At 36.8% G+C, this 20,927-nt stretch overlaps 1 protein-coding gene across 8 annotated transcripts in view; it reads left to right on the top strand.

Moving 5' to 3' along the window:
- The window catches only part of MARK3 (microtubule affinity regulating kinase 3), a 60,272-nt gene that overhangs the window by 8,414 nt on the left and 30,931 nt on the right, over positions 1-20,927 (top strand). For all 8 annotated transcript variants that reach the window (XM_085317384.1, XM_085317382.1, XM_085317379.1 and 5 more), the window contains 5 exons: positions 5,136-5,327; positions 11,475-11,528; positions 16,486-16,534; positions 17,231-17,296; positions 19,840-19,910. In XM_085317384.1, coding sequence (XP_085173510.1) covers positions 5,136-5,327; positions 11,475-11,528; positions 16,486-16,534; positions 17,231-17,296; positions 19,840-19,910 — 432 coding nt within the window. The remainder of the gene's footprint in view (positions 1-5,135; positions 5,328-11,474; positions 11,529-16,485; positions 16,535-17,230; positions 17,297-19,839; positions 19,911-20,927) is intronic.

The raw sequence follows: 20,927 nt of genomic DNA, 5'->3' as shown, positions 1-20,927 counted from the left end.
CTGGGTTTTGGGGGGGGGGGCAAGCTGAGTGAAGTTGTCTTATTGGCTTGAAGATGGATGGGAAGGCACTTCTACCATGTGCAGAAAAAGCTTCTAAAGCTAAGGCTTCGAAATGGAAGCTGATGCATGCCAAGGTCTGGAAGAAGGTGCTGTCTTGTCATGAGTGGAATTCAGGAGACCCTTTTTTTAAAGAAGAGTGACTTTGGCTAATCTCAGGCCACATAAAATATGCAGTCTCTTTGCTTCACTTCTCTGTCTGCAGTATAATAGTCTTTCTTGGCCTGACCATGGAGTGAAGATAGGTATTTTGGGACTCATTCAGGCCTGTGGTGAATATCACAAAAGAGTTCTACCTTTATGGAGAATGCATGTCCATGAGATACAGCTTGCTTATCACAATGTTTGAAGAAGTACTACAAATAAACACCTGCTTGTTTTAGATGTTACATTTTTAAGGCAAAAAAAAATTCTTGTTGAAGGCTTTAGCCATATAAATGTGGACCTGGGAAAAGCCTGAACTGAATAAAATTTTTGAGAACAGAAAGGCAAAATCTGCTAATCTGGAGGCTTATTTAGGAAAAGACAAATGACTTGCATCTCCATGTAGGGAGTGGAGGATCCCATTAATGTTTCTCCTTTGTGAGACAGCAATTGTTAATTGATGGTTTTCTTGCATCAAAGTAGTTGCTGAGGAAGTTACCCTAGGAAGTAGCGAGGTTCAGCCAAGTCCTATATAAACCACTGCCTGACTGAAACTTTTCTGGACCACCTATATTTGTCCTTTTTGCATACAACATTTAGTTTATCTTCCCATCTACCCCCCATGGCTTATTGAAAATGATTTGGGTGGGAGAAACGCTTTATTTTACTTGCTTTTGAGTTTATGACTTTTGGTACTGTATGCTCTCAAGCCCTCTTCTTCCTTCATTTTCATAAGCAAAGAAAATCCATGCTGAAATTATGGAATGGTTCTCTAGGTTTTAGAAAGTTTGTGTTCTGCTCAACATAAGAATTATGTATTTGACAAAGGAAAGAGTTGCTGATAGATCCACATAGAAGTCCAAGTTGGATGTGCTTGTAAATGAGCTGATTTATATAGAGCTGAACGCAGTTATGAGCAAGTCGGTTGGAGATAACTGAAATACTTAGGGACGCACTGCTCGATTTCAAATGCTGCAACTCCAAAAGGTCATTCTCTTTAAAAGAAGCAATCTGGGTTAAAGTGGAAATGAAAACCTTCCTGCAAGGAGTTTTTGTTAAACTTATCAACACTGAGTACTAATAAACTCACAGCTGTTAGAGGAACTAAGTGCAAAGATAGAAAGCATTAAAAAAATGATGAGACATAAGAAGTCATTCCTCAGTAGACCTAAGGACAGTGAAGCTCTCCAGAGATGTTAATTGGCATGTTTTACTACAAGGAATGGAACTTGCTAATACAGTAAAAGCTCCTTTTTTTGTATAGTATTGTTTATATAGAGTAGAAAATTAATAAGGTCAGTTCTGGAATAACCTATACGCACATTTTCTGATCTGGGAGCAAGTTGTACCTGACATCAAAAACTGAGCCACAGAAAGTTCTACCTGAATATGAGGAGGAATTTCTTTACTGTGACAGAGCACTGGAACAGGTCGCCCAGAGAGGTTTTGGAGTCTCCTTCTCTGGAGATGCTCAAAACCTGCCTGGATGCAACCCTGTCTAACATGCCCCAAGTGACCCTGCTTGAGCAGGGCGGTTGGACTAGATGATCTCCAGAGGTCCCTTCCAATCATACCCATTCTGGGACCATGTCTGAATTACCTCAGTAAAAGCTAATTCTGTCCTAATGCAGCTTATCAGTTCAAGCTCAAGGCAGCACAAATGTAGATACTCTTGTTTTCAGAACCAGCTGTGTGGTTGAGAAACCAACCTATTTGTGAGTCYGTATGCTGTAGAGCCTGAGCTAATAGTGCTCTGGGGGCAGGAATGCTCTTGCTAAAGCCAGCTTGTGTGCCTGTACCGCATCTGTACCAGATCTGGAAGGGCTGTCTTCTAAATAGTTCTGCTATACTATAGTTTCCAGGGTAGATTATCAACTCAGTGTAGTGCCAYGTAAGTAGTACAGCTGTATTCCTGGGATACTGTACTTGAACTTAACGTGAACCTTTCTCTGATATACCGAAGAAATATCCTTGTAGTCCTGCGCAGGACATCCCCAGTCCCTGATTGCTGGGGATAGCAATGTTGGAGGATGTTTTTAATCTACCGTCAGCAGTTGCTGCTTTTTCTAGCTGGTCTGAATAACTTGACACTTTAGTGTAGCAAAAATGCTGACAAGGAAGTTCTCTGCATTGTGTGTTGCAAGTTTTGCTGGAAGTCAAAGCTTAGGGAGGCATAGAGGATTGACATTGCTGTGCCAGTGCATGCAGAGGCAAATAAGATGACCTGAATAGTTACTGTTAGCCTGGCATTAATGGCATGTAAAATAGTGAAATGGCTGATGAAAGATTTCAGTTTCTTTAGGAAACAGTCGAGGGTACAGTTCCTTCATTTGAGTTTTTTGGGGGAAATTGGTCTYGTCAGCCCTTTCTTTGAGAATGCTTGACTGATAACTGTTGGTCCAGTTGTGATATGAGGTGAAGTAAACAAGGAATTGTTACCAAGCTCTTACATTTCTAATGGATCTTGTTACAGATGTACTTCTTGTTCCTGTGCTGTTTATTAGCATTTCAGAAGAAACATGTTTCTCCTGAAAACTTTCATGTAGGATCAAGATGCCCGAGTATTATCTTGGGCAGGATGGACCGATCATTAGGAATATATATAATAAACTGGATGGAAGGAAAGTCTATTTCACTACAGCCGTATGTGAAATCTTACTACTAAGGAGTAAGGATGAAAGTCGCTGTGTGTGTTAAGGGAGGGGAAAGCAGTATTTTTTGAAACAGAGTTGAGGTTGATGTTGAATGATCAGATATACATGGCCTTCTGCCAAGAAGAGTTAGTTCTGTTCATGTGTAATGAGTGGAGTGTTGTGTAAAAGATGCAATCTGTGTTTGGGTCGTATCACAAGTGCTGCTGGGTTGACATGTCCAGCATGAATATCACAAAAGACGTTGGAAGAATTGGAGAGAGTTCTGAAAAGAACTGCACAAGATGTTTTCTAGTCTTCAATCATTTCTTGCAGCAGCATGTTTAGGGAGTTTGATATACGTATAATTTATTAAGGTAAAAGGGTAATGTGACCATAGTAAGCAAGTATCCATCTGGGAAATAGAAATCTGGTAACATTGCAGCCAATAGTGGTAGCCAGGCAATAGCAAAACACTAAAGCAAGGCTGATACTAAAACGTTATATACATGTACCACATGTTTGGGGAGGGATTTCATTTTTYTTTTTTTTTTTTTTTTTATGGTAGCTGTTGAAACAACTTTCCAAGAGTTATAGTAGACTCCCTATTGCTAATATTTCTTAAATGAAATGAATGTCTTATTCTTAAAAATAATTTGGTCATAGGTGTTGGGCTCAGATTCAGACCAAAAATCTTATGATGTCATACTCTGACATCATATGTTACATAAGATTATTAAATGTCAGGCAGCATGTATTTGTTCATTTGTGCCAACACCATGATGGTTAGCTGTTCAGTTATGATCTCACATACCTATATTGCCATGATTTTTCAGACTGAATTGCTCTATGCCAGATTTTTGACTTGCTGCTGGACTTCAACAAGAGAATTAGAAGAGTTGGAGCTAGCACAAAAAGGGGTTAGAGGGATAGATAACTGAATAGGGGTCCATTTGTGGCAGGAATAAGAAACATGGAAAGTTAAGTGACGAAAGGAACAGAGTGAGTGCAGGACAAACAGAGATGACATTTTACTACCATGTATGATACAGACCTCATGGAATGAAAGCAAGCTATTCGGATTTTCAAAGGAACTTTGAAGTTCTGTTCCTAAACTTAACTAGATACTTGCTTAGAATTTGAAGTAAAAATAGTTCTTTGACATTTAAGTTAAGCAAAGATTTAATTGAGGGAAATACTTCTAGATGAAAGTAATTGCTTTAGAGAAGTATAGTATCAGCTGTTATAGTTGGAATTGCTTTAAGAAGGGGAGAAGAATTAAGCAGGAATATATTCTGCTTTCTCTCCTAAGTCTACTCTGATGTCTTTAGGCAGGARACAAGATCCTGAAACTTTGGGATACCAGTACATTTAGCCTATAATCTTCTGTGTGACTATATGTTTACTCCAGCTGGTTGCTGAGCATTTATAACTAATACTTTAATTAGTGAAGTTGATGTATTGACCTCAGGCATGAATTGAGAACTAAGGGGAATGAGGGAGACCTACTCTTTCAGAAACAGGTACAGTAAATGAAAAATGTTTCAGTAAATGAAAAAGTATTTTACTGTTATCTTAACCATATGATCTAATGAATAAAGAATAATGTAGCTATAATATGTACTTATTTATATAATTAGTATATATTCAGAGAGCTTAAATGGAAGGAACTTAACAAATTACAGCATGTATCTCAGATTGGTGGTCAGCCAGTTAGTGTCTGAGGTTTCTATATGATTGAGATCAGTAAGCTTTCTTTCCTTGTTCTTGAGAACAGCTTGATTATTTTCAGACAGTAAGTTATTTAGAAACAGGAGTTCAGTACAAGAGGAAAATCTCCTCTAAGAGGAACTCTTATTATTTTGTCAGTAATACTAAACTGTATAAAGATGAGTATTTTACTGTCTGTGCTCTTGGAAAATCTTTGTTCATGTCTCCTTTCAAGAGTCTTTCTAGTTGGAGTTACCAAACATAATGCCACGGGGGAATAACGTCAAACACCTCCATATTCCGTAACTCTATAATTTTGCAGTTCATCTAAGTTACTAAAAATGCTTGATTATTCTTGTGGTTCAACTACAGATCCACTTGGTCTTTACCAGGTGATAGGTTATGAAATAGATACTGTGTTATGATCCAAGAACCTCTTGAGAGTCTGTGTTAAAGTTCAGTGAGAATCTGAAGTTTGAATTGGAGCCTTTGAAGGTATTTTCAAAGGAGCTGCTAATGTTTTTGAATGTTGTATGCTGCTTATCATTGACATGTTTTGTCTTCATTTCTCAATCTTATCTGTTTTTGTTGTAGCAAACGTCCCATGGAGACGGACGCCAGGAAGTTTCCTCTCGAACTGGGCGCTCTGGAGCTCGTTGCAGGAATTCTATAGCTTCCTGTGCAGATGAACAGCCGCATATTGGAAATTATAGACTTCTTAAAACGATCGGAAAGGGAAATTTTGCAAAAGTGAAACTGGCAAGACACATCCTTACTGGCAGAGAGGTAAAGTGGTACAGGTGTAAACAATAGGGAATTGCAGTAGGTCTGAATGTTTTCTTGGAGTAGCATCATCAAAGTCTGTCAATATTTAGCTTTTTTTTACTAGATAGTATTGCCACTGTTGTAGGAAAAATAGAAATAGAAAAATGGATTTTCTTTTTAGCAATGATTACAAAACAGTTGTTCTTTCAATGGTCTCTTAATTTTGTATTTTTGTCAAGTCTTTGTCCAACTGAACTGTGTTCAAGTTTGCTATTAGAATTTCTTCCTAAATTCTTCATTCCCCCAAAAAGGGCAAAAAATATAGCAATTAAATAGGCTTTTTGGAAAGACTGTTTTTTTGCTATATTTAAGCTGCACGGTTCAGGACTGTACTGGGGGTGAAATTGGGAATGGGAATTAATATACTTTCTTGATTATGGTACTCTGTGTAGCTTTATGAAAGAAATACTGTGTTTGGGCTAGTCAAATGTATCATCCCAGGATGCTTCTGCTAGTATCTGCAGTGTTGGACTGACTTGGGACATTCCAGTCTGTTAGGCCCTGGTTTGTGTGTCTGTCGCTCTGTGGAGTGTAGTGCAGACAAGCCTTTGCTTTTATCTCTTCGTAGTGTCTAACACAGCTCCATAATTAGCTTCTGCATGCCAATGCAGTGTAATTAATAACTTCCATCTAACGATGGTTCTGATTTGGCGAGCTGTATTCCTCTTTGCTTGTTACAAAAGGTGTTTCTTGTTGCTATTCTAATAGTAACTTTAATTACCACAAGATGGAGAAACACCTTATATACCAAGTGTTTGCCAAACCTGTCTAATGAAATAAATGCTTGTTGACATCAGTCAGGATTTTTAAAGAAATCTGTGTGACTGACTGTAGTGTATTAGGTGAATTTCTTTTTCTAAGTTAATATGGAATCAGTAGCACTAGGAGCAACTGAGAGGTTATCATTTTGGCAGAGCTGTTAGGAGAGTTTTTTTTTTTTTCTGGCAGTTTTGGTGATCAGTTGTCTTACAATATTAAAATGGTGCTGATTGCTAGACAAAGCTTCTATGTATTTGCTTTCCACTTAAGTTCCCTTCTCTTTTTACTGATATTTAACACAGGAAATGTAAGTACTTGGTTAGTACTTACTTGCTGCTGTTACAGGCATGGGTGGTGAAGATAAGTATCATGTGGCCTATTTGGAGCTTTTGWCACGTATTGTGTAGCAAAAGTTGAACAGTTTTGTTTTCTTTTTTCTTTAATGCAYATAATTGTATGTTAACCTTGGATTCAGTACTTCTGAAACTTCAGCAAATACTTTGGGAGTGTAAAATCTTTGGCCAAACTCATAAAGATTTAGGTATTAACTTTCTGTAGCTCTCATGGAATAGATTTCGTGTAGTCAAGTCAGAGCATAAATACTTTCCAGGATCTAAACACAGATTTCTGGTTACCTGGAATGAGTGTCATCCCCTTGAAGGCAGCKCTTAACTATATTCCTGTAAAATTAGCTCAAAGTATTTTGAACTTGTYTGCCCTTTATAAGAGGGATTTGTAAAGTGTTCCCTTCCTGCTAGGAAAACTATGCTGCATTGATAATAAATACATATTTTGGATATGTATGACCAGAAATGTTCACAATATTCTAGATAACAATTTCCAGTGTCACTAATTCTAGATAACAATTTCCAGTGTCGCTAATTTTTCCTTACCCTTGCAGAAGTACCTATCTCATCCATTTTAAGATGGTAGCTACCTCTGTCATGGTAGTCACTTTCCTTTTTTTTTCTTCCCCCTTGTGATCAGTGGCTGTACTTTGTAGTGCTGATTCTCACTTTCTTTGCGGCTGTAGTCTCCAAGGTTGTTTACATCAGTTTTCTGTTTTATTTGGTGATGCTTCTTAACTCTTTCAACAGACTTACCATTATGATTTGCCTTCCTGTGCGCAGGTCACCAATGTAGATATTAACAGAATTGGTCCCAAATCTGATCCTTGAGAAACTCCATTACTCATTTACTTGAAATCCCTTTATCCAGTTTTCTTAAATTTTTACCTACAATTCAGCTTACTGACTTCAATAGTTTCCATATGTCTTCACAGATGAGACTTTTTTTGTAGTCAAGATAGTTGTATCTGCCATGTTCCCATTTTTATTCAGAAACTGGATGCAATTAACTGTGGGGAAAATATGTTGCATTTTATCCATTCTCTCCATTTCCCTAATTTCTTCCTTCAAATCTTGAACTAAAGAATTTTRTGATAATTGGGTCTATTAGAAGGCTTGCAAATGCTGCCTTCAGTTTCCTCTTTTTATTAAAAGAGGGTGAAATTGGATAATTTCTATCCTATGCTGCCATTTTTCACTTGTTAGATGTTAAAAATCTTTACTACAAGAATCCTTCTTCTTTTCTTTTTAAATACATGACTCTTTAAGTCTGGGATATTTTTTCTCAGTCTTGCCTCAGAGTGCACTCATCTCTCTGAATTTCTTTCACCTTATAATATTTTGTTTTTATGTACTTGTTCTTGCTGACCATCCTGCTTTTGTTCCTTTTTTCTTCCCAATCTGTATATTGAAACATAAAATATTTATTTACTTGGGTGTCACACTTAAGTTAGCARTGATACAGCAGAGATCAAAGTTGTTTTGACCCTGCTTATCTTCTTGTCCTTGTTATCTTTGTGGCTATTCTTAATGTCTTTTGAAAGGTCTAGTTCGTTTTTACTTCGTGGCAATTCCCTCTCTGTATCACTGTGCTGATTAACTACTTAATCATGCAGCAGATCCGTACTTTTCTGTTGCTTCTTGCAGATATGGGGGGAGGATATGTTTGTTTAAGTGTTCTGCTGGGGTAGTTSCTATATATGAAGCCCTTCCCTACAAATTTTCCTGTTGCTTGARATATAGCTCTCATGTTTCCATCTGGAGTAAGTATCAGGACTTWTTTATGCTCCTATCTTTAGGATATACCTGTAAAGATGTATAATGAGCCTACCCTCGAATTACAGAAAGGGAGAAATGTGCAGTCCGTTAGGGGAGATCAGAAAACAAGCCTGACTTGGATGTTTTGAGTCACCCTGCCAACGAGTGCGTGTCCTTCTGTTTCCTGCAGAGGTATTGAGGGTTAGCTTCCCTGCACTAAATCTGGCATTTGTAAATAACTTCGTTTGAGCTCTTCTATCTAGTAGACTGTTTTTTGTAGTCTGTTTACCGTTCTGAAATCAAGTATCTTCATTGCAAATCTGCTTTTGTTAATTCTTTGRCTTTAAGTCATGCATTTTTTGTTGTAACTTATCAAAGGTTATTTCCTCTGACAAATTTTCCATACTAGTCAAAACAAATCTAAAAGGTAGAATTACCTTTTGCTGTTTCCAAGATGGTTGGAATCATAGCCAAAAGTATATGGACCCTTCTGTTTGTTAAAGGCATAGGTTCAGTCAATATCCAGGAAGTTCAGGTTTCCTGCTAAGACGGAATTTGCTCAGAATCCTTTCAGGATCCAAGTGTGACTCGAAGGACTCTGTTGTCCTTTTTTTCTTTTGTTCATTCTTTTCTTTTTTTTTCCTTCCATTGAAAAAGTTGTCAAATTTAAGAGGGAGAAAATACCTGAGTGGTAGCCATTTAGCCAAGCAGCTCACAGTGTCTCAACCTATTTTTTTTTCCTTTTTTTTTTGACTGCTTTAATGTCTGCATTCCAGCCATGTAGGAGGAATGTCTCAAGTGTTGTTACTGTGAATAGTGAAAGCAAAGTTGCTTTTATTTTTCCTAATATTCTCACATAGAATATCACAGCTGATGTTGCAAAGTACTGGTGTAGGTGGACTCTCATTTTCCCAACAATGGCCATAGCACTCAATGCTTGAAATTTTTCCAGGTTTGCTTTCTATACAGAGAGCAGAATGTCTACTTCAGAAAGCAGTTTGCTTCACTAACTATGCTTAGTAAAACCGGATTTTCTTTCTCAAGCTTGTCAGGAATATTCTTGGGGACAGGCTCCTGTTGCTTGTGGTTTGGAGACCTTATTATAGAGCCTGAATATGTTCCCTGTTCTCATCACTTTAAGCTCTCCAAGTCAGTGTTAGCACATTGTACTTTGTTCGTACAGATAGGAATTCTCTAAATTCATCTTGCCTTTAAAGTTATAATTAGTGCACTGAACAATCATGCAAGTCTATCTTTTGAAAATTTAGGTGTGTACTGGTGGTGTATCTCCAGGGCTGAAATTGTTTGCCGGTGTCAGAGACTTCTTTCTTCATCTGGCGCCAGTGCACAGAGGTAACARGTGACTTACATTTTGCAGGAACCCAATGCCTTAAGAGTTCATGGGCATGAGTGGTGGTGGTGGTGTTGTCTTTCAAAATTCATCAGAATTAGTACAGCTGAGATACAAATGTAACTTGTTCTGAGTAGGATGCACTTAACAAGCAAACAGCTGTGTTCTGTGGCATGGTTAGTCTAGAGACACCAGATCATTTTAAACTAACATTATTCTCTGTTGAAAAAGGCAGTGGTCRCTACATCCAGTCTAGTTTTAAGAGGTTGCAGAATGTAAATAACTTCGTTACCTAGGTGAGAACAGTTCAACAGACATAAAGGTAGAGATAAAATCTTCCTTGGTTTTGTACACAGCTGCAAATATAATAATGCCTCTACTCTAATGTTTTGTTTTTGAAGTGATTTCTCAAGATTTTGTGGTGGAATTTTGCCCCAGGGAGTACAGTGATCTTTAATTTCAATGGCATGCATTAGAAGAAAATATTCCCCAAACAGAAGTGTTCTTAGCCTCTTGGTGCCCTTGCACCATATGTTGCATGTCAAATGGCTCAAAATGTGTCTTGAATTTCAGTTTCAGAAAACTCCATACCCATTGTATAAAATACCTTGATGTGCCCAAATGTTGAACACTGTTTTGCTCTCACCCTCTCTGTCATGATGTTCCATCCATGTGTTTCTGCACTGAATTGAGGGCAATAAGTTTGGGTTTTTTTTAAGRTATTCTTTATTCCATATGTTTCCAACCCCAAGTTTGATAAGAGAACAGAGATGAAGTGATGCMGGGAAATGGGAGCTGTAGCATGGGAGGGAGCAGTGTCTACTATTTGAACCAAAAGTTCAAGGGGAATTGAGCCTTTGTCTAGTGCTAGTGAGGTATTATAATCAGCTGAGTTGCAGCATCTAGCTCCTTTGAAAGGCACCATCTTCCTGACTCCTGTGGAGTTTCTTCTGGCATGTTTAACCTCTAATTTAGGATGGAAAAATACCAATTGGCACATAATTCTAGGAAGAGTCCCACTTCCTGTTCTAATTCATCTAATATCCAAATTGCATTGCATTAAGTTCCATCTCTGCTGCCTGTGCATTGTCTTAAATCTTCAGATTCTGACTGGTTACTGTGGTACTGAATTTCTCTTTCGGTTATCTTGTGAATTTTTTATTTTGTTCTTTAGCATTTCTGTGCAGTATTTACTGAGAAGATGAAAAGCGGTAAAGGAATAGATTTTTTCCATATTGTTGCAATACAATTCATGGGTCTCTGTTAATACACACGAGTGATATTTCTCTTCATTATCTGTCAAGGAACAGAATGATATAAATATTCAGTGAATTTCCAAAGATGACCTTAGTTCTTGCAAAATCTGTATAGCATTACTTTGTTTGCTATGAAATTTATGCTTTAAAAGCACGTTCACAAGTTGGCATTCCCAGTTATTGTTCCATATTCTGTATTGTAACTATACTCTGTAAATATAATCTCCAGGCGCACTGCTCTCTACCAAGGTACTATCTAGTATTATAAGTTCCAGTATAATACATTATATTATCCACTGTAGTATAGTATAATGTAGTATATAACGTGAGTGTATATATATATATGTAATGTGTTACAATGTTATGTCAAGCAAAAGACTAAGTGAAGTTCTCTCTGAATAGCCTTAAAATACTAGGGTTTTTTCTACTTTCCTGTTTAGTATGTTGCAGTAGAACTAAATTATCCTTCAAGCATCATATCCAAATGCTCACAGGTTAAAACAGTCTATAAGTATGTAATTTTCTGAAGATTTTTTTTGTTATTTTCATGTTTCTACTTCTGTTACTAGACCTATCCGTTTGTAACAAGGCTACAGTTGCTCATACTGAAAATATTAATTATTTATTCTTCCTCTAGGTTGCCATAAAAATAATTGACAAAACACAGCTGAACCCAACTAGTCTACAAAAGGTAGGTTTTTATGTTTAGTCTTTCAGCTGTTTTGTAACTTATTTCCTTCCATTAAGCCTGAATGCCTGTGCTGGAGAATCTGAAGTGTTTCCTACYTCGCACACATCTGACTGCTTTATTTAACTGGGTTTGTAATGGATGTTTTTGAAAGCCATGCAGTTGTTCAAGATGTATATGCAATTTTATAGATGAGTTTGAACAGAGCTGTAAACTGAGAAAAGTGTTACCAGCTCCTCTTGTTTTAAGTTAATGAAATATCCTGAGACTAAGATGTCATCTGGCTTCCTTTGTCTCTAAAGCACAGTCTGACCCTATAGAGAGGATGTTTGTGGCTTGATGTCATGCCCCCATGTCTCCCGCATGCTGGGCGTTCTGCTAAATTTACAAATAGAAAGCTTGTTCTGTCCTCTTAAACTGCTCCTGAAAATGCTGCCTCCGGACTGAAGGCCAAACGTTATCCATGCGCTTCACATAGTTTCTGGCGGAAAAGGTACTGCAGTTTTCAGGAACAAATTTTAGCGTGGCTGTTCTGGTTTCTTCCCTCTAGCCTCAATTGTTTTGTGTGCTATTACAGTTGTATTGCCTTATCTGTTTTAGTAAGGAGTGATAGATCTTGCTCTTTCATCAAACAAGCCTGTAGGAAGTACATTTAAATGTCACTTTTACCTAGGACTTTTCTAACTCTCCATTCTTTTAAGCACTGCAGTTAAAGGCTTTTTATTTACTTTTGTATACTTTGATAAAAAAGCTCTGTGCAATGTTTCTATTTGAGAGAGTACTCAGAACTTACCTGCAAACAAAATTAAACTGTACAACCAAAGTAAACTGAATAATATACACATTTAGATTTTATGCAAATACTAAAAAGATCGTRTGATTAGATGTTTTTATCAAAATTAAAGCTGCAAAGGAAATTGGAAAAATACACAAGTTCTTACATTGTATGACTTGATTGAAAAACAAGAGAAGAAAGAATAACTCTTCCAAGTCTATAGCAACTTTGGTACTTCTTAGTGACCCTTTAGGCCRTATAAGAGGAAATAATGTGGTTCCAGTTTTCCCAAGGGTTTTTTCGTCTTAATCTCTGACTTATTGGTAATTTCTGGGAAAGCAAGGAGGAAATAAAATGTAAATTAGGCAATATGGTAAGTTAGGTAAAGTTCCTTGTTGAGTCTTTGGTTCTTCAGTGTGTTCAGTTTGCGTTCATATCTCTGTCTCAGTTGTCATTTTATTTATTTTCAAAACCTATAAAATTAGATTTTAAAATGTGATTTGTGGATTGGTACTGTCCATTGCTACATTCTGAGCATCAGTGACTTTTTTCCCCTTAAATGGGAGTCTGAAGGCTTGGCACAAAATAGTGAGTAGGAGTTGGATCAAATTTGAGGAGTGAAATTGCTAATTTGCTTATTTCTATAGGGTTGTTTGGCATACGTACACAGAAGAAGGTCTAGCAAGGTGTAATGTTAGTGTTCTCAATTCRGAAATGGAAAGTCATTTTCTTAATTTTAAGTGCCTGCTTGTTTATAGTAAGCAGARTAAAGGTAGACTTTAATACACAATACAGTACTTACCAGTGTTGCTTCATCTAGGCTTTTTGCAACCTCTTCTTCCAATTCCTCTCCCCCCCCCCCAGTATTGCTGGCAATGTCATAGTCTCAGTGTATTTGAAGCAAACTACACATTTGTGGATTCAGGGGAAAAGAAAATGGAAGTGCTGCTGACCTTGCACTTTTGGAGGGAGYGATAAAATATTTGAGGTATGGTGGGGAGGGAAGGGCTGTGCAGAGGAGCGGATATGGTGTATATAGTGTCTCAGCTGTGATGTTGCTGCATATCATGTTCATCCTTAGGTGGTGAAGCGAGTGGTGATTGACTTAGTCTGCTGAGTCTGATCCTTTGTCTCTCATCTTCCACACTGATACTTCTGCTGCCAGAAAACAGTTAACCTTGTGAAGGACCTGCCTGCCTTTTTGAAGCAGCAGTAGTCAGTGTGTTGCTGCAGTAAGGTACTGGTGGCTGCAGGTTTGGCAGTTAAATATTCAGCAGTGCAGTTCTTCACAAGGATGCGGGTTCCTGTCTGCTACTTAGGTGGGCTGTGGTGGCCACAGGCAGCTGCTCTTGACTGTTGCGAGCCTCAATTAGGCTAATTACTGCTCTACTGCTTTTGCTTTAGTAAAGAGGAAACTGTAATGGGTACTTCCCTGCTTTAAAAGAAAAGGGAATTCTTAGCTTTTTTCCCATGGCAGTGCTGTTAGTCATATTCATTATTCTCCAAAAATGTACTTGTGTACCCACCCCCCCACCCCCCCCGTGAATATCAGTCTTGCTGGAGCAAGTGTTGGTGCTACAGTAGTTCACTTCCTCCTAGACCAAAAAAAAACCTTTGTTTTTTCTTTATTCCATTTTGCATAAGTAATTCCATTATATGCAAGACTTTTACCAAGGCTCTGTAATACACTGAATCACTTCTCATTTTCCTTTTTTAGAACTTGGCTCCTCAGCCAAATATTTTGATTGTTATGCACAGATGTTTTTGCCACTTGTTTGGGCACCTTGTTTTGTTTAAGGCTTTAAAGTTCTTAAGCCATCAATATGTACAGTGTACTTTCTCACCCTTGGTCAGGCAGTATTTTACAAGATGCAATGAAAAGATGAGAATTTGAAGTGCATAGACCTTTCTGATCATAATGTATTTTGTCTGTGTTTTGGAGTTGTGATCTGTTTGAGGCAAATTTTTTCTTGCATTGTGCRAAGGCCTCCTAATTGAGGCTCACARTTATACGTAGGGCATATCCAGTGGGGAGTTATCAGGAGACGCCTAATACACAGCTGAGGCTTAAGCTGGCTTAGGACAGTATCTTGTGAAAATCTTTCTCCCTTTGCRGGTCTGGGGGCTGGGACATGGAGAGCTCTCCATCTGGCTAGTGTATGGACTTGCTGTTTAGYAAACGTGTGCCTTTTTCTGTGTTTTTTATAATCGCTTGTGATTGAAACTCTTGCAATATCTAATGCAGGAACTCTTCTATTTTGTCTTTCAACATGTACCAAGACAGCTTAAAAAACAGTTCCTTCTCCCACCACCTCATTCTTTTAAGGCGTATACTGGCACATTGAAGCTCAGGTAACATTGATGCAGGGTTATTACTCAGCATGTATCTGTGCTTCCACTGCTAGTTTTCTTTTTGTTCAGTTTGCCCACTAGCAGTATTAATAAGTGCAACTCTTTCCATATGTCTAATATGACTTGCAGTCAAAGGATAAGGCGACAGCAAAACTGAAAGGCATTTATTTTGCAGACTGAGGATGTTTATCTTTGCTGAGTGCTATTTGTAGAGCTCCTGAAAATGAGCTGTGCAACAAGTTGGGAGTAGTTTCTAATCTTTGTATTAGAAATTAAACTGATAAATTGATAGTTTGCCCTTGTCTTATTAAGACAAGTAAATTTTTCAATTAAGAAGTAATTTTCAACTTCTGAGTAGAAAGCCTTGATGTTGTCTTGCTACACCTTCTTCTGTGTCCATATGTCAAAAGACCTCAGGTTCAGCAGTGCATTTTGTTTTTGTTTTCCCCATGATACCTGACTCTTTAATGAACTGTAAYGTGGGCTTTAGAAGGTGTGGAAATAGGGACTACTTCATTTTTTGAAAGTTGGTGCACATAGGTTATCCACATTTTGTTCTTCCCAAACACTTCCTTTTTATCAGGATACTTTTCAAAGTATCTTATTCCTGTATCAGAAATAGAATATAATATTAAACATTTACAGATCTTTGGCGTTTTGACAAACAACGCAACTTTAAAAGCAACAGAAAACTTCTGGGCAGACCATTTATATTTGGGGGAGTTCTGGTTTTGATGAAGCTTTCGGTCAAATTCATTCCTTATGAGTTGGTCCAGATGAGCACCAATGCTTGCGTAAAGGGGAGTAGTACAAACTTGCCACATGGGAAAGTAGGTGGTGAGGAGGTACAGCAGTTTTACAGCAGTTAGATCAGCTTGCTTGTGTTTTGAGACTTTACCCTTAAAATAATGCCTTAAATATCAAGCATTTCTTCTACTGACTAGAGTTTGTTTGGTCAGGAAGACACAGTTTGTGTTCTGTCCTGTTAATTTTGGCAGGTACATTAGCRTGTTGTATTGGTTCAGCAGTCTTGGAGGCTGGATGTCCTGCAATCAGAGAGATTGAAACCATAGTAGTAAATCCCAAAATGGATGTTACCATGTCTCCGTCATCTTAGAGTAACATTTTTAGAATGGTCAGGAAGAAGCCTGGCCTTCCCATATATGCTTGAAATTTGCTTGTTGCTGGTATAGTTGAATAATATACTATTGCAATAGAAGCAGCAGATTTTCCCCTGCAAATTCCTGTCATTGCATAGTAATTCCATGGTGTGCTAGAAGATTGGGTTCTAATAACATACTGAAGAGTGCTGAATTCATGCCAGTAATATAGCAGAGTGGTCTTCAAGCTGTGCTCTATAGGGGGTTCATAAAGCTTTGAAAACAATATTTTCTATAAAGAAGTGTGTGTGTGTGTGTATATATATATATATATATAAAAAACACACACACGTGTACACACACACACACATGTATGTATGTATGTGTGTATATATATGATATGTAGTGGCCAGGAAGAAGCTCTGTAGGTTCTTAATGGACTTTTGGCCCAAAAAGCATGGGAACCACAGACTTCACTGGTCTCCTGAGCTAACTGAAGTGCTTAGTGGTTTTTCTTTCAGTTTGCAGGGAGGGCAGGGGGATTCTTCGGGAGATTAAAAGAAGCAAGCACTTAACTCTTCCTTCCAATAAATGCTTATTTCATGAACTTCACTGAGATGCTAATAGTATGTTTGCATTTAAAATTAAATAAGTCAAAATGATCAAACTTTAGGAAGACTGGKTGTTGCCTATTACCTTCACTAACTAACTTCGTGTTTCATGTTTATTTCAGCTCTTTAGAGAAGTAAGAATAATGAAGATCTTAAATCATCCAAATATAGGTACCTTGTTTCTTTCACATAATTTCCAACACTGGAGAATGCTAGCTTTTTCCTCTGTTAAAATTATGATGATATAAATTTAATAGAAGATTTTCTGCATCAGAGCTTAACTTATTGTAAAGTAGTAATAAATATTTTGTCAGAGTTGTGTGTGTGTGTTTTTTTTAAAAAAAAAAGAGAATCATGTGGATATTTAAAACATTTATATAGCTTTATAATTGCTAATGTTGTTCCTTTTGAGTGGAATGCTCACTTTGCTCCTGAGTTTAAGATCTCATTAAAAATAAGTATATACCAAAAACAAGCAGTGGCCAAGACTTTGTTCAAAATTGTGGTGTTTAACTGATGTGCTATTACAGGACTGCGAGCAGGCTATTTGATAACTTGTCACCATGTATGTCAGTACAGCACATGAAAATGGCTATTGCTGATGCTCAGTTTGGTGGAAATTTTGCTTAAGTTGTTTTTCCCATGAAACTGAAGCAAAGTATTGTTTCACGACAAAATACTGTTCCTTATGAGTTAACCAGATATGATACAGTGTTTTCCATCTTGGAACATCAGATAGAAAAAGCTTCTTCAGAGAAGTATTTTAATATTGTCAAACAGCAATTTTGAAAGAATCTGCTATGGAGTTATCTTAAAACAATAYTTCTGTAACTAGATAATTGATTAATAAATGGCTTTCTTTTCTAGTGAAATTATTTGAAGTCATTGAAACTGAAAAAACTCTCTATTTAATAATGGAATATGCAAGTGGAGGTAAGTGTCTCTGCTGTGTTTATAAATGTAAACAAGTTGCCAAGTCAAAGAAAATAGGTGTTTTCTATTAAGTTTTGCTTGCTTTTATTAAATATTAATGTCATGATTGGGTAACACTTTCAGCAAAATATTTTGTATTCTCTGGGACTTCTTAAGGCTGCATATAAATTATAGCTTTTAAAACTACACTCTGAGTTATTGCAACTTAACAATAGTTGCTCTATTTTCACATTTTGAATTTAATCAGAATCTATATTCAGCTTTTTTTCACTTCAATCACATACAGATTGCTCCTGTCTACAACAAATGTTAACTTTTAGAAGTTACTGTATTCAGTACCCTTCCTCTATTGTTTTCGTTCTCACAAGATATTTGGTAAAAACATACTCAGATGCAACATTTTCTGTGTTTAACTGCCACTTACTAAAGCACCAGTACTTCTGATTTTCAGATGTTGATGATATTTGACCTATCTTAGTCACAGACTTTCTACTATCAGAGTTTTGGGGCTTAGTCATTTGTCCGTTTTAGGAGGGAAGTTATAAAGGAGCTTAAACACTTAATTCCTGATTGTTGAGCAAAAAAATGTATATCATGCAATGTCATGCTCTTTCACCAGAACTAGAATCATGGTATAGAGAGTTAAATTACTCTTRCCTTGCTAAAACCTAATAGCACACTGTTTTTCAGTGTGACCCTTTAGAATCAGCTGCTGGGAGTCTCAGATTTTTGAGGCTTTTCCTCAGATTTGGGAKGGAGATACAGAGATTTCATAGAAAAGTTTCAGCACTGAATTTGACCCTGATGTTACATTWTGTGAAGTGTATCTGATTACCATTAATCAGGTGCTGGTTTTCTACCTGCATACATTGTCTTTTAACAGCTCTCTAAGCACTCAGCAGCACCTTGTCTAAACAAAAACAAGGATGGTAAAATGCTCTTCTAACATTTTCTAGTATTCCCAGAGGCATCCTCTGTTTTTTTTATGGTGCTTCACTCAAAAGTGAAGTCCTATTGCCATCTAGTGATTGGCTTTCACAGGATAGAAGGGCTCACAGTTGTCTAAAGTAACAGGCATCTTAAATGAAATAGTGCAGAGATATGTATTGGTCCAAGAAGCCGTGAAACTATATACGTGCATGATGTAGTGCAAGATCAATTTCCCATCTTTCTTCGTTATCACGTTGCTGGTCAGATGTGGTCTGTAGGCATTCTGTGGTTGGAAGATGAGGAAAAACTGTATCCCTACAACTGAAAGTTGCAGAGGATAACTTTCTCTGGTGTCCTTTTCCCTGAATTATAAAGTAGTAGTTTGTTTCAAGTTTTCTGAGGAAACAGCTGTGAAGTACAGCTGAGTTGAGTTGTGTTTAAACAATATGCTGTAGACTGAAGTAAAGTTATTCTGTAGAAATTCTTGGGACTAGATGATCTCCAGAGGTCCCTTCCAACCTTACTGATTCTATGATTCTATGACACTGTCAGATGGCTCAGATACTTTTTTTTTTTCTTGCTATAAGTTTTTTTTTTTTTTTTTTTTTTTTTTAGTTTGTGGAAGTGTTTCTTGTCCAAAAAAAAAAAGTGAAGTGAAGTTACCCAGGTTTTCTCTTGAGGTGCCTGTATGTAAAACGGGAGATATTTTGCTCAGTAGAGAATATTTAGATACTTGATTCACTTCTAAATGTTTTATCATTTTTGCATGTCAGTGAAAAGTTTTTAAAATGGCATATTAATCTGTGTTTGCAGGGATTCTCTTATTTATCTAACTACTGATTTTTAGTAAAGAAAACCTCTGTGCTCACAAACACGTTGATATTTTGTGGGTCAATTGGCTAAACCTAGAGCATGAATGTTGTAGTCTTTGTGCTACAAAATTGGATTGATTTTAAAAGAAATACAGCTCTTTATTGTGCATTAATAGTCTCCTTTAGATGTCCACAGCCATGCAACACTGGGCTTGTTCAGGATTGCTTCTCCATGTATTTTACAGGTCTGATGCTGGCGTGATGGATTACCTCAGTGTATCCTACTGTGCTCTTTAGCGTGGGTACCTGTTTTAAGCCTAGGATAAAACTTAAGATTTCTGCCTTCATTAGAACACTTCTGTATGCACATATAGAAAAATTACAATACTAGTATGACAGTATTTATAGATACCACTAGATATTTTCATATGAGGCTCATTTTTGTGGTGTAAAAGATGCTCTTTTGAGAAAGTCTGTGAAGGGGTACAGGTCATCTTAGTTAACAAAACGGAAGTATGCTGCTCAGTTTCTACCATAAATAATTGGAAACAAATGTTTTTGCCTATATTCAGTTTTTCATTAATCTTTCATTAATTCTTAATGTTTTCTTATATAGAAGACTATGGTATAGTAAATTGCTGTTGGCCTTCATTGCRGTTTTATCTTGTTTTGTCTTTACAGTTATAATAGTAAACTTCAATTTAAGTAAAATCGTTCTGGTGGAATTGTTGTGGGTAACTACTAGAAAGGAAACTCTAGACTCTGAAATTGRCATTAATGTACCTCATTACTTAATTGTAGGAGAGGTGTTTGACTATCTGGTTGCACATGGAAGAATGAAGGAAAAGGAAGCTAGAGCTAAATTTAGACAGGTATGTGTATCATTCCTATACATCAGCTTTTTACTGATTTTTGCTAAAAATCAAAGGATAGCAGTTTTTCAGTTTTATTACAATGTTCAACATATACATTTGTTGTAGCACTCAGAAGAATCTTGGGTTTAAGTAGTACTTTGAAGGGGTTGGTAGTTCATACTGGGTGCCGGTTTTCTTTGTGCCATGTACCAGTGTGCTCAAGAGTGCCAAAACACAGCAACTGCTCTGTTTGGACATGTACTGCTTTCCAAGATTCATTTCCTCTGTGTTGATTTTATATATCCTTAGCTCAGTTGGTCTGTAACCTTCTGGAGGTTGTTCAAATGTAACAAACAGCTACAAAGTAGGTCAGCTTCAAAATGAAGGTGGCCTGTGTAACATACATCTAGTCCTTTACATGAAAAAAAAATGCAATTTAACAGCTGTTCTAAAAAGTCATGGAAAAATAATTTCCAGGCTTGTTGATTTATAATTTTATTTGATGGATAAACTAACTTTGCAAAAAGGTATGGGAATTTCGTTGATCTGTAAAAAGAATTTCCAGTCTAAAATAAAGCAGTACTGAACATAATTTCTATAAATAGTTAAAATCCAAACCTCTATGCTCTTGTAGTTTCTAGCATTTCATTTGCAGATCTGAATGTCTTATCTGATGTATTCAATTTTGTTTTCTGCTCTTGTGAAGAATTTCATAAATATTTCATATTTCCTTCTCTTTGGTCAGTTGGGTCATCTAGTTAATACTGTGAAAAGTAGTAAATATCAAAATTATGCTCCTGTTTAATGACACTTTAAAATAATGAATAAGGACAAGGATAATGTCTTGAATTGGTTATGGAGGTTAAACTGGTAAACTGACAGTGACATGACACYGATGCAGCGTGTGGGAGGGCAAGCTCTTGATAACTTCACTTTTTAGGCATAGTAATACAAAGTTAATTTGACATTAGATTAAACACCGAAAAAATCAAGTAATCTTTTTCATAAAATACTATATAAAGTTTTTATATTTTT

This window comes from Rhea americana, unplaced genomic scaffold (genome assembly GCF_003343005.1).
Source record: "Rhea americana isolate MKP2758 unplaced genomic scaffold, rheAme1 scaffold_5, whole genome shotgun sequence".
NCBI lineage: Eukaryota > Metazoa > Chordata > Aves > Rheiformes > Rheidae > Rhea > Rhea americana.
The sequence above is the reverse complement of the archived record's forward strand: the minus strand, read 5'-3'. Positions and strand labels throughout refer to the sequence as shown.